This window comes from Helicoverpa zea, chromosome 25, assembly GCF_022581195.2.
Source record: "Helicoverpa zea isolate HzStark_Cry1AcR chromosome 25, ilHelZeax1.1, whole genome shotgun sequence".
In the NCBI taxonomy this organism is placed as follows: Eukaryota; Metazoa; Arthropoda; class Insecta; order Lepidoptera; family Noctuidae; genus Helicoverpa; species Helicoverpa zea.
Genome location: NC_061476.1, coordinates 3,189,586 through 3,202,836, shown reverse-complemented (window position 1 = coordinate 3,202,836; position 13,251 = coordinate 3,189,586). Strand labels below are relative to the sequence as shown.

Sequence of the window (13,251 nt, the reverse complement as noted above, 5' to 3'; positions counted from 1 at the left end):
GCTGTACAAAATTAGTGCTAACTGTATGCAAATTGTTTTCTATTAGCATCTTTATTTCTATTCTATTTAAATTGCATTATTAATTGTATGTTTTTTCTTTCTCTTTCAAATCTAATCCTGTGGGTCGTGGATCAACTCAAACGGACTTTGTAAAATAAACCGCACCTCCGACACTATCCCACATGACGCTGACTATGACTCTTGACCGCAGACTTAACCGTCCTCCTCGTTAACCAGAAGAGGAACGACTATAACACGAAGGTCGGGAGGTACCACAGTGTCAAACCACTCATCGGCTTACTGACATCGACAGCGAGGACGTTCATCCAAGATGGTGTCACCACGGAGTACGCCACCCAGATCCTGGGCACCACCTTAGATAACGGCCGTATATACGCACAGCTACTGACGAAGTCTTCACTCGTACTTTATAATAAGCCAACCAATGTAGAAGACCCGGTTATTGTTAAACCGACTCGGGCTCATTCCGCTTTCGATGGCGAATGGAACGTCAAGCAAGATTTAGGCTTCATTGACCCTGAAAAGTTTGTACTCAAAAACACTGACTATTTAGCACCAAGCAGTAAAATGGAAATAGTATATGCTAGCAAACCAGCACAAGAAAGTTTTAAATTCTGGAATCCTACTGCTCCTGAAAGTCAGGCTGATAATCAAATATATGAAGAGCCTGTAGGACGCAGAGTGCAACCTGTAAAAGAAATACCGCGTTATGTTCAAAATGAATTCCTAAATTACCTTGACGGTCCAACCATTGAGAACGATAAAAAGTTTGAATTTGTAGTAGAGCCATCCGTTGTTGAAAATGTAAATACATTCAGACAAAGTAAGGCATACGAACCGGTCTCAGAACCAATTAAAGAAGAACCGCGTTCAAAACCGGACGTTTTAGACGAAGCAAACGTAGTTAAAGTTAAGCCAAATTACGATTTACCGACGTTTACGATTAAGAACGAATTTTCGCCGATATTTTATTATATAGATAATGTCGAGTCTCGCCGTCCTCAGCAGCAGGCGGCGCAGCAAACGAAATTACCTAAAAAGTTGTTTGGGCAAAAAAGTGAACCCAGACCTAAGAAAACATTTACTTACGCTGGCTTTGCTGATTTCACGACTGTCGTAGGTGACACCGTCATTATATTTAGTCCTAACACCGAAACAAGTCGACCCCAAAATCCTGACGAAGTTAATGTTTTCCCATCCGCTAACCGCATTGACAAACTCTCTACCAAAATCACTTTCCTTGCCGCTGATATCCCCGTAGCTTCATCCACTTTCAAGGCCCATGAAGCACCAGCCACAACTAGAATTACTGGCCCAGCTGTTGTTGATGAGAACAGGTCCGAGAAAGCTCTTTTCAATGACGAGGAAAGTCTGAAAAAGGTTCTGTATGAAGTTGATGATAAGGTACCAGACTCTATAAGCGTTCAATATAATAATGGCTTTGATTTGAATGTAGATGTAATTCAGCCTTCTGAACCACCTGTAACTACAACAGAAAGTACTCGTGTTACAGAAGATTTAGGTGTTATCCCTATCAATGATTATAATTCGCAAGCTACTGAACCACTAGTAACATTGTCCCCATCCTCAACCATACTTGAAGCGCCTACAGAATCGCCAGTTACTGAAAGCGATATGACTGAATTGTTCACGAATTCAGAGGAAGAATCTGAAAACACAGCTGCTGAAGTTACTGAAAAACCAGAAGAAGAGGAAGAAGAAGAAGTGACCACAGAAATGCCGCAAGAATTTATGACTACCACAGAAAGTGGACACAGTGAAGAATCCTCTGAGGAATTTGAAACGACGACTGAGTCCAAATTTACGGTACCTGACATGGATGAATTCACGCAAGAAGATTCTCACGAGGACACAAACGAAGACACTCAAGAAGTAGTTTGTACTGAAGGCCTGGAAACACAGTCAACCATGACTACAGCTTACAAAACGTTGACATATCTGACGACTTATTTCATCCCACTAGAAAGTACTGAAACAACTACGTCTATCAAATCAGACGTTGTTGTTGAAAGTAACATTGGCTATCTAACAAATGTTGTATGTAGAACCAACCTTAACATTGAACCTACTGCCGTAGTAAATGTTGAAGTTAATTACTCCTCTGAGACTAAACTAAAGGTTCCAGAACCAATACCTGAAGAACCTGACAGGCCACCCGTAGAACCAGAGATTATAACCGAAGCTCCTAAAACTACACCGCAACAACAGGAAGAACTACAGACTACATTAACTACTGTTCATGAAGAGCACAGTACAACTGTTGAGGAAAATCAACAAGTAGAAACTGAGGAGACTGTTGACGAAAAAGAACTCACAACCACCACTAGTACTACTACCACCACTGAAAGAACGACAACAACTCAAGGTCACGTAGAAGTATCAGTTAGTACTGAACAAACAACCACTACTACAGAAAAAGCAACTACCCAACAAGAAAAAGATATTGAAAATGAAATTGATGTAATTTACAAGACACTTTACACGACATACACGTACTTTACTACATTCTTTGGTGACCAAACTTCAAGTGTTGCTAGTCATAAATCAGTTGTTACAAACATTATTACATCGACAATTGATCTTTCTAAAATGGATCCATCACTATTAGGAGCGTTCAATGAAGATGAGATTGCACCAACCAGTGTGGGTATTGGCCGACCGACAGAAACATTTGCGATAAACAGCATCATCGATCTTGTTAAGAATAAAGACGTCATTGAGTCGGTCGAAGTAGATGATATTTATAGTTCTCAGACACCCACACCATCATTAGGCGACGATGTTGTCGCAAGCATTAAGCCCGATGCAGTAAAGACTTATTACACAACTTACACATTCTTTACAACGATTTATGTTGGCACTGACGCTAATGTATGCAGCAGAAATGAAGTATACACAAATTACGTTGGACCTGATGAATTGATTCCCACCAAAGCTAACCCATTGAATATGGAAAATACTAGAGCTCAATTCGACTTCAGAAACTGCAAACAAGTTAAAATGGCGATACCGCCTGCAGAAGAAGAAACCTCTTCTATGGAAACTAGTGTTAGTATGGAGGAAGATAAGAACCAATCTTCTGGAGAGACCAAATCCGAAACGCCAGATCCGAGTCCAATCGAAGTTGATATGTTGTTTAGTGTAGAATCAAATCCTTTGGAATCTGAAAATTCTTTCGTAACTGATGTGATATCATCGTCTTCAAAAGGAGAAAGTAAGTTTCTTGATAGCAACAACATAATCTTAGATGATCAGATCAGCTCGGAGAGCAACATAGAGGAAATTTTACCTTCACCCACACTATTATTGCAAACAAGTTACACTACCTTTACATATTTCACAACAATGTATATTGGAAAAGATTCCAGCAAAGTAAAGAGTCGCCTAGAAACTATAACAAACGTCGTTACTGAAACAATAATGCCTAACAAGGAACCTGAAGAAGAAAGTAATCTACCAATCACATATTACACAACGTTTACTTATTGGACAACTCTCTACAAAGACAAGTCTACAACGATCACAAGTCGAGAGGAAATAGTTTCTAATGTTATTACGCCTGTTGCTCAATCAGTAGCTACCGTAAGCCCTATTGACACAACACCTATTGACGTCGAACCCGTTTTGCCTCCCAAAGAACTAGAAGTAGAATTAAAACCTTCTGCGGTATCAGATAATCTGGAACCAGATGATGGCAAAGCTACTTTCTACACAACATACACATATTTCACTACTTTCTATGCAGGCAACACATCTCAAATCAGGAGTAGTCTGGAAACTGTAACTAATATTATTGACAACACCAAGCTAGTTGAAGACAATCAGCTAGGCAGAAAGGTACCTGTAGGTGCTGCTGATCAAAACTTAATACAAGATAATGGTGAGAAACCACACATAGCTCCGACTTTAGTGAAAGAAGAAATAATACCGACAAAACGTCCTGATGCTTCTTCGGCTCCACCAACAGTACTTCTAGGCACTTACATTGATAACTTGTTTGCTGAAGTCAAGCCTGAGGACAAACCATTTACCGCAGCTCCTGAAGGAGATAAAAAGATCCTGTTCTCTCAAGTGGCTGTTATATCTGGAGACTCGACTGTTGTTACAAGTGATAATAAATCATTAAACGTTGAAACTACTACAGCTGGAAATGCATCTTCCACTACAGAAAGTAACATAATCAGTCCTACTCCTGAAGTGATTGAGAGCTCTGTCGCGGAACCCGAGCCTACGACTGAATCCGCAAATGAATCGGAAGAAGAAGAGGAAGATGACAGTACAAATACGAGGAAAAAATCACGTCTAACATTCACTCCGAAAAAGCCATCTACTACACCTGTAATTATACCATTTGCTTCACGTAATCGACCGACATTTATTCCAAAACGTGTGCCATTATCTAGTGGAGCTACAACCATTACTCGTGCAGACTTTACCCCACCTGTTATAACTGCTACTCCAAGTTTGAAATCTGTGAAAACGTCAGGATACAGCGGAGGAAGAAAACAATCCGCTTACCCTGGCTCAGCAAATGCTGGAAAGAGATTCCCGGGACGCAATAGCGCCAATAACCCATCAGCTAACGTACCATCAGCATCAAGGTCTGGAGGATTTGGAGGAAGGGGAAGCATTCAACCTACTTCAAGAAGAACTGGTTTCAGATCAAGTTCCGCGAGATCCAACAGCTTAGATTATATAAGCAGATCAGCTGTACCAAGAATAAGACCGACTGCTTCGTCAAGGCTTCCACCTGGTAGAAGCATAAGACCAACTGCTTCAATAACATTCCCTCCTGACCAAAACGATGAAACCTTTGCGACACAACAAGAAGAAAATGCAACAGAAGCATTAGAAGAGATTACTGAATCACCAGTAAAAACTACAAACAACCCTCTTCTAAGGTTTAGGAGACCACCTGTACCTAGACAACCTGGTACTGCTATTACTCCAAGGTCTACTACAGCGTCTGCAAGGCGAGCGGTTACCCCTCGCGGTAGACTAACCACAACAACAAGGAGAACCACGACCAGAACTACCGCCAGTCCACTATTATCATTACGCAGACAGAGACCAAACGCTTTATTCCCGAGAAGGAACTTGTTCAGACAACCCGAACCAGAACCTGAAGAAGAAATCAAGGAAGATGAACAAAAGGTAGAAGATAGCGAAGAAATATTGGAAGAAGAAGAATTTGAGGAAGATAATGATTACGATTCGTCAGACAGAAAGGAACGTCAAGTGGCACAGCCACCGTCCACTGCTGCTCCTAAGAGAAACATAATACAAATACGGCCATTTGCATTCAGGAGACGTACAAAGCGTCAAGTTGATTACGGTAGTAGAAAGTATAACAACTTCCGAAGACCAGGCACTGCTAAGACTACAACTACTCGACGCCCTGAACCTGAAACCGAGGAACCAACTACTCAAAAAGTAAGGCCCGGTAACAGATATAGTGGACGCACTTCTAGCACTAGAACTACTACTGCTGCAGCTCCTAAATCTGGTGCACGACAACCATTCATTATCCGCGGAGAAACCAGAACTACTACGACGGCAGCAACACCAGCATATAGAAGAGGAAAGTCGTCGTCGCGACCCTCGTCAAGGACAACGACATCATCTTCAAGGCCAAAACCACCGAAACCTCCGAAGGCTCCCAGACTGACGAAGCCCTCATCAGGGTCTAGAACCAGTACCTCTCGCAGCTCTGGAAGTTCAAGATCGCGAACACGCACTACCACTAGCAGAGCTTCAAGCAGGCAAAGGAGTTCTTTCGAGAACATCAGCGGCGAACGCTTCAACGCTAAAAATATTCTAAACGATGGAAAGATCACCATCACTCATCAAATACCTACTGAAGTGACAGTGCCAATTGTGAACGGAAAAATTACAGAGTACAAAAACTTGCTATCAGCAACACCTAGTCTAGAAACATTACTACTGAACCAAGTATCTACTTCAGTCGGACCTTTGGGTAATCAACAGCTTGTCCTTGCTGCAGAGTCTACCGAGCTGGCTGATAATGGAGCCACTAAAATAATAAGATATGTCCTACACGAAACTCCTACAACTACAGTTATTTTTACTCCTACTACTATTCGGGGTCGCAAAACTTCATTCTCACATATACTTCCTAGCACAGTTTACAACGTAGAACCTGTTACACAGACTATTGCACCTGAGATAAACTCCAATGTTCCCTTAGCTAACCTACTGCTCTCACAACTGTTGTTAGGCAACCAACAACAAGCGATCAACCCATTCCTTGCACTGCAAGGTCAGGGCTTGATACCCCAGCAACCCCAAACTCCAGTTACTGAATACAAAACTCGTACAACAACCTATGTGACAACAGTTACTGATGCCAGGGAAACGGTGTTGCCTATTACGTTCAGAGGTCAAGCTATATTGACGACAATTGTGGATCCCACCACTAACGTTATAACTGCCACCGAATTCGTTACTGATACAGTAGTCACTACTCCCACCGCACTAGCTCAGGCTCCACAGTTAAATTCCCTATTACTGCCACTTCTTCTTCAGCAACAACAACAGCAGCAACCGTCTCTTAACCTACAAACAGCCAATCCCTTACTAGGTCTAGGTCAAGGCGATCTTTCTGCTTTAGGTGGTTTAAATAATTTCAACAACCTTAATTTGTCACCAAATCTTAACCAACAAAACAATTTGAACAATGACATCTTCAGTAACAGTCCCAAACCGAATATTCTTTCTGATCTTAACAGTAATGAGGACTTTTCTGAAGATGCAGAAGATAATGAGGAAGACCTTCCACCACCACCGCCAGCATCTCCTTCTCGTAGGAGGTCTCGCCCCAAGCCTGCCCCGGCCGCTATTCCTAGCCCTCCAAAACATACCAGTGTAGTGACTTTATACGTGTCAGGCAGACATCCTGGTGAATTCAGCACAGTCCTGTCAACAGTTGTGTCAGATGACACACAGACAGTAAGGAAACGTGAAGCCATATATTACGATAACGTTCAAGTATTGCCATCCTTACTGCCAACGATTAGCGAACTTACCGGCTCTTATTCAGATAGTGGTATAGTCTCTGATACAGATAAATACTTTAACAATGTTTCGGTGGAGAACCAGGTTGAAACGCAAAGTCTTGAGAGTATAGTAGGAGAAGTAAGCAAGCACATAAGGTATGACGCGTCACCAACGTATGTCGTGACATTAGCAAGCCCATCTGCCACTAGAGACCTAAGGCAAAGCTCAATTGATGACGTCTCGTGAAAGATACAAACGGTTAGGTGTATAGTAATGGTTTAGTTATTTATTTCGATTGTATCATAGTAAGTTAACTATGGAATAGTGCCTTATAGATTTAGTTTAGTTTTAAGGACGAAATACTCTTTTGTACTTGACTAGATATTAACATGTTATTCTAAGTTCACCAAAAATGTTATTTCCTATGTTACCATAATCGATGTGTTGGGGAAAAAAATTGTTGGGTAACGATTACTCACTGCCTAAGAATAAGCCTAGATTATGATTATCATAAATATCTTTTAATACTCGTTCTTCCTTCGCTTACGACTGTACATTGCAAATACGACTTAAAATTAGAAACAATAAACATTTTGAAAAATTAATTGGTTTTCTATTCATTAAATCCTTACACAAGCCACAACTATCGAATTAAATTTTAAGAATAAAAAAATCACGAAATGTACCACATAATTAACACATAAGACAAATACCATGCATAGCTACAATAAACCAAATTACTTACAAAGAAACCTTTACACCACACATCCATTCCACTTATACCTCACTCCAACTCCAGACAAGAATCTCTGACTAGGACTTGACAAAGACGCGATGACGTCATGACCTCGACTGGACTGCACCAGAAACTAGAAGATCCCGAAGCTTCCCAATGACGGATGGTTCCATACCCACATCCTGCGACTTCCAATTTGGAGGTGAGTGTAATTAGTGTTTCATTAATTTAAAATAACAGCTTAGATGTTCTTGAATGAAACTCACAATATTGCGGTAAGTAAAAAAACTTTGAAGAAGAAAAACAAAATCGAGCAATTTTTTAAACGAAAAACATTCAAGAAGATCTAGCATTAAAACTAACAAATTAGATGTAAATACAAATAAAATTAACACTACAGTAGTAATTAACACAGTAACAGCACTAGACATAGTAGTGAGTAATGAAGACGTTGCAAAATTAACTGTAGATATAGACATACAAAATTGATCCATTGTAGAAATTACATAAGATATTACAGTAAAAAGTATAAACACTTCTGTTTGAAACGACACCGGTGCACGCAAGCGTCACGCGATTCCGCATAATTGCAATAGTAGCATGCTAGCAAATGAAATAGAGCTATGACGATATTGCAAATCTATTGGTTACATGGATTGCCAAAATAAAAGAAATACGACTTTTTTAAGCCCAAGTATTTAGACCATTTTGGTTTTAAAGTCAAAAGAAATTGAATTTCATTGTACATTATTTTATTTGCATTAGTCCAAATGAACTTTTGTTGAAGTATCATCCCTTTTTGCACGTTATGTTATGTTTTATGTAATTTCTATTCTGACAATTGTAAAAATAGTTAGATTGTAGAAAATTAATTATTACTAACGCTTTGCACAAATGTTGTTTGTTTTTCAGATATTGAATGCTGTAGAAAGGGCTTTGCGTATCACCTGATTGTACAGTGTTGGCAAAATGATTATTTTCATTAACTATCAAATAAATATCTTCATTTAGCTTTCAATATACTTTTGCTGCATTTCATATATTTTCATTAAAAAGATATAATCCATTGTAATTTTTTATATCTACAATATTGAAACAGCTTTGAAAAAAATCCTTGATTTTAACTATCATTATTAATATTTCAGCATTCAATGCAAATGGTATAGTATATGACAATACACCATGGAGACCTGGAAGAGAGATGGAATTACCTGAAAAAGAGACGGAAGAAGATGAAAGGAGACTAAAGAATCTAGCTACAAGGATCATGTCTAATGGTGTGGAAGTGTTGGTGAAAGATAAAAATGCTGATGGAAAACCAGATCAGGTACAGCATATAACGAATAATTTGTATTTTTAAGATTAATTCAGAAATCATCAGATAGCTTGTTGCACTTTTTTTCACATTAATTAGCAGTATTTTTCAAAATCTTGCACATGATTTATAAATCAGTCTTTGGCAATACTAAAGTTAATTGATATCTCATTGCAATTCATTTCATCTTCATCTACGCTTTTTTCTCAGCGCAAATTTAAGCTCATACACGCAACTACGTTACAACCGCATCAAAGTTCATCTTCAGCATCCAAACAATTGCTATCATCTGCCGTCGCTACTGTCGTCAGCCGTCAGCAAATCAGTGCACTCTTTCCTTTACACCAACTCATGCAACATAACTATATCATCAAGACATGTATGACCACATACACATACTTAACCACAGTGGTTCAAAATAAAAGAAGTGCCATCTCCACATTTGAAACTATTGTATCGGTTGTCACAACTGAATCTTTAACCAATCTTTACGATTCTGACGTTATACCAGACTTAAAGCCAACAAAAGTAAGAATTGGGACCCTGGTTGGACAGTTCCTAAATTTCCAAGCCATTGGATCCTATGCTGATAGACCTTTTACTTTAGTAGTTAGCACTTTCTTTTTAACTTTTCTTCTCCTTTAATCTTACCTTCAACGTAGTTAGTGTCCTGTGCTGTACATATGACAAACGATCACACATAACTTCTCACGATTGAAATCCTGAGGGCCCAAATAAAAATGTTCCTAAAATTGTTACCATTTTTGTGATATTTGAAAAGCATGATAGTAATGAAAGTTTCAATATTTTTCAGACCAAATATATGGAAGTGAAGACAATACAACCTTCAGCTGTCACCAACATGTTTATGAGCAGTTATCCAAAGATCGACAAACGTATCGACAGCGAAGAAGATGAAAGCAACAGTTTTGATGTCATTCAACCTTCTGAAGTTAGTAACCCTCCTTGCACAAGTTCGTGTTCATGCAGCAACACAAAAACGGAAGGATTGCAGACAAAATACAGCAACATAGACTACTCTGCAACATCCAGCCGATATGGAATGAAAACTACTAATTACGGTGCCACGAAATTAGATTTAAGGCCAACGAACAAAGAAGCTATGGATAAAAAAACCCAATATGGACCTTATGAATATGAAAGTAACTCACATTTAGCTCCTACTGATAAAGTTGTCGAAAAATACACTGAAGTAATCAACGACTATTCAGATGAAAAAGATTCAAATTCAGTTGAAGAAAGTGAGTTGCTAACTAACGAACAAGCTCCTACCCCAACAAAAACTAACAAAGTAAGCACTAAGGTTCCCGAAAAGAATAAACCGGATAAAACGCAAAAACCGAATAAAAATAAGTTTGTTGTTGCTGATCTGTTAAAATTAGGAACTCTAGGAATTAAAGGTTTAACCCAATTAGCTCCTGTTATTGAAAAGATGACGGGAGGTTTCATAAAACGACAAGATACTGTCAATAAAACTACAACCACAACTATCAAACCCGCTGTTAAATTAACAGCTTATAATGCAAATAAGAGAGTAGACAGTGAATTAGAGGCTAAACAAAGTAACTTTCCTATTTACATTCCAGTAGATGAACTTGAAACTTCTGAATCTCAACTGGTTTTCACTAATGCTACATTGCATCAGAATTTGGCGTGGGCAGCGGAACACAAGCAGCCTAAAGCCCATATCGTCCCACCTAAAATAGTTCACGAAAGTCCACTTGTTAATGGCGGAATACCCATTAGTCCTGGCGAAATAATAACGGCCAATTCAGATGTCATTGTTGGTAAGCCAGCCGTGGGTGGACCTTTAACCTTGGCCGCAAGTGGAATAAAATTACAAAACTCGGTCAACCCGCCTCCTATTGACAGCTTTATAGCAGCTAATGAACAATACTTTGTTAATGAAAAGCCCCTTGGTGATCAACCTCAGAGTGATGATTCTTATGATCTGAGGCCACCAGAACCACCAAAGCAGAAACCTAAGCCAAACAGGCCAAGACCAATGCAATCGTTTAATGTTCAAAACAACGCTCCCAATGACCAGTACCCGTATCGCATGCCTGCAAGCATACATGACCATTTAATGAAGACTGAGCAAATTAAAAATACTGGAACTGTTTTAGGCAATCATGGCCGACCAGCATTCTTAGATTACATTCCTTCATTAGGTAAACCGACAAATCCTCCAAAACATCAACATAATAACGACTACAAGCCTGTTAATGAAGCTAACGCAGATGACGTACCGGATAACAGTCCAAGTTCCTCAGAAGTTGTGAACACACAAATAAGAACTGAGGATGGTTATATGGTGTCAGGTAACACTGAATCAAATAAACCCTTCTTAGTTGACATTCAACCTTCAAGGGTTGCAAATGTCTTGATTCCACATGGCAGCTCCACCGCTCTGGTATTCGCTGGATCTTCGGAACCTCATAAAACTGGAGATTACATCGATGATCCGCTACCATATCCTGAACCAGGTTACTTCGGCAGCTTCAGCATTGATGCGCCTCAGATGACTAACGTACATAATGTAGCACCTAATAGCAATAAACAATATGCTGGAAAACCTAACCTTCATCCTATTTCAGAAAATTACAAACCCAATCTGCCACCTTATAAGGATCAATCGCACAGAAATGACCTTAAAATAAAATGGAAGGATAACAAGCGCCCAATTGATTTCAATAAACTTCCGCCCCCAACTAGTAATCAAGAAACTCATGTCCAAGTTGGTCCTCAGATAACGGTTTATGACCCTAACGTATACAACCCTTCGAATGGTGACTTTGATAAATATAATCAAGTCAAGAATAAAGATAAACAGAAGGACGGAAAAGATGTAATTGACAAAGAGTACGAGAATTTCTTGGCTGTACCTCCACCACCACAGAAGACACCGCAAAAGCAATTTTACGGTCAAGACATCTATGATAAGAGTAAGCCGTACAGTCAAAGGCCTATTGTTCATACCAAACCAGTGCAGGATATGAAAGTGTTTCTGAATATTCAGCACCCCGTGCCTGAACAGTTGCCGCCTAAAGTGACATCTGAAATATACTTCGCAGCCCAAATACCGAACAGCAAGCCTACTCCTACATACACAATTCGTATTCCACCAGCATCACCCAGTTATAACAACTTTGTTTCTCCTACGAACAATATGCAGCCTCCTAAAGTAAATACTGTTGGTCCAACACACAATTCTTTCTCTGTTGTAACTTCTCCGAATATGGTCAACAAATCAGTCACACAACAAGTAAATGAAAATAAAGATAATACATACACCGTGACTTTGAATACAGCTACTAACGTGGCTAGTAACAATGAAGCCGGACAAGTAATTGGATCCAGTGTTGCCGTGCCAATTGGAACCTCTACACATGTAAACCAACTCAATACAGATATACCTATTGGTACAAACTTTGCTATTAGAGTGGAAGATAATTCTACTCCCTTAGAAACATATAATTTACAAGGCGACAGTCATCCCGTATTTAGTGACAATGGTCGAGTACCACAAGTATCCGTTGGAGACAACAGATGGAATAAGAGTTCAACTGATATAGCGGAGTCTACGATAGTTGGTAACAACTATTACAGTCAGAACTATGGGGACAAAACACAAAAAACCGGAGATAAAACTCAGAATTACGACAGTCAAGGTGATACCACTGAAAACAAAAACCAACACATAAGTGGTCATTTCAATCCTATTTATAATAACAAACAGACATACGATAACAATAAGAATAATTATGGACAATCAAACCAAAATTATGCGAACTTTAATCGTGGTCAAATAACTTTAAGTCAGAGCTATGAAAATAAAAATCCAAACTATGCAGTTCAGCAAGAAAATAATGAGAATAAACAACTTAACTACGACAATAAAGAACAGAATAAACATGACCACATTCAAAACTATGGAAACCTAAATCAAAATAAACAGCAGAAGCTTGAAAACCAACATCAAAATAATGACAATAAGCAGCCAAGTTATGAAAACAAAAATCAGAACTATGGTGTCTCAAATCAGAATCAACAAAACGTAGATAAGAATTACCAAAATCCCCAACAGAACTATGAAAATAATAATCAGAACTATGTTAAT

General features: G+C 39.1%; 1 protein-coding gene across 1 annotated transcript in view; it reads left to right on the top strand.

The window, feature by feature from the left end:
- LOC124642696 overlaps positions 1 to 13,251 on the top strand; it is a 121,235-nt gene that overhangs the window by 97,288 nt on the left and 10,696 nt on the right. The window contains exons 3-4 of the mRNA XM_047181298.1: positions 8,941 to 9,122; positions 9,925 to 12,720. Coding sequence (XP_047037254.1) covers positions 8,941 to 9,122; positions 9,925 to 12,720 — 2,978 coding nt within the window. The remainder of the gene's footprint in view (positions 1 to 8,940; positions 9,123 to 9,924; positions 12,721 to 13,251) is intronic.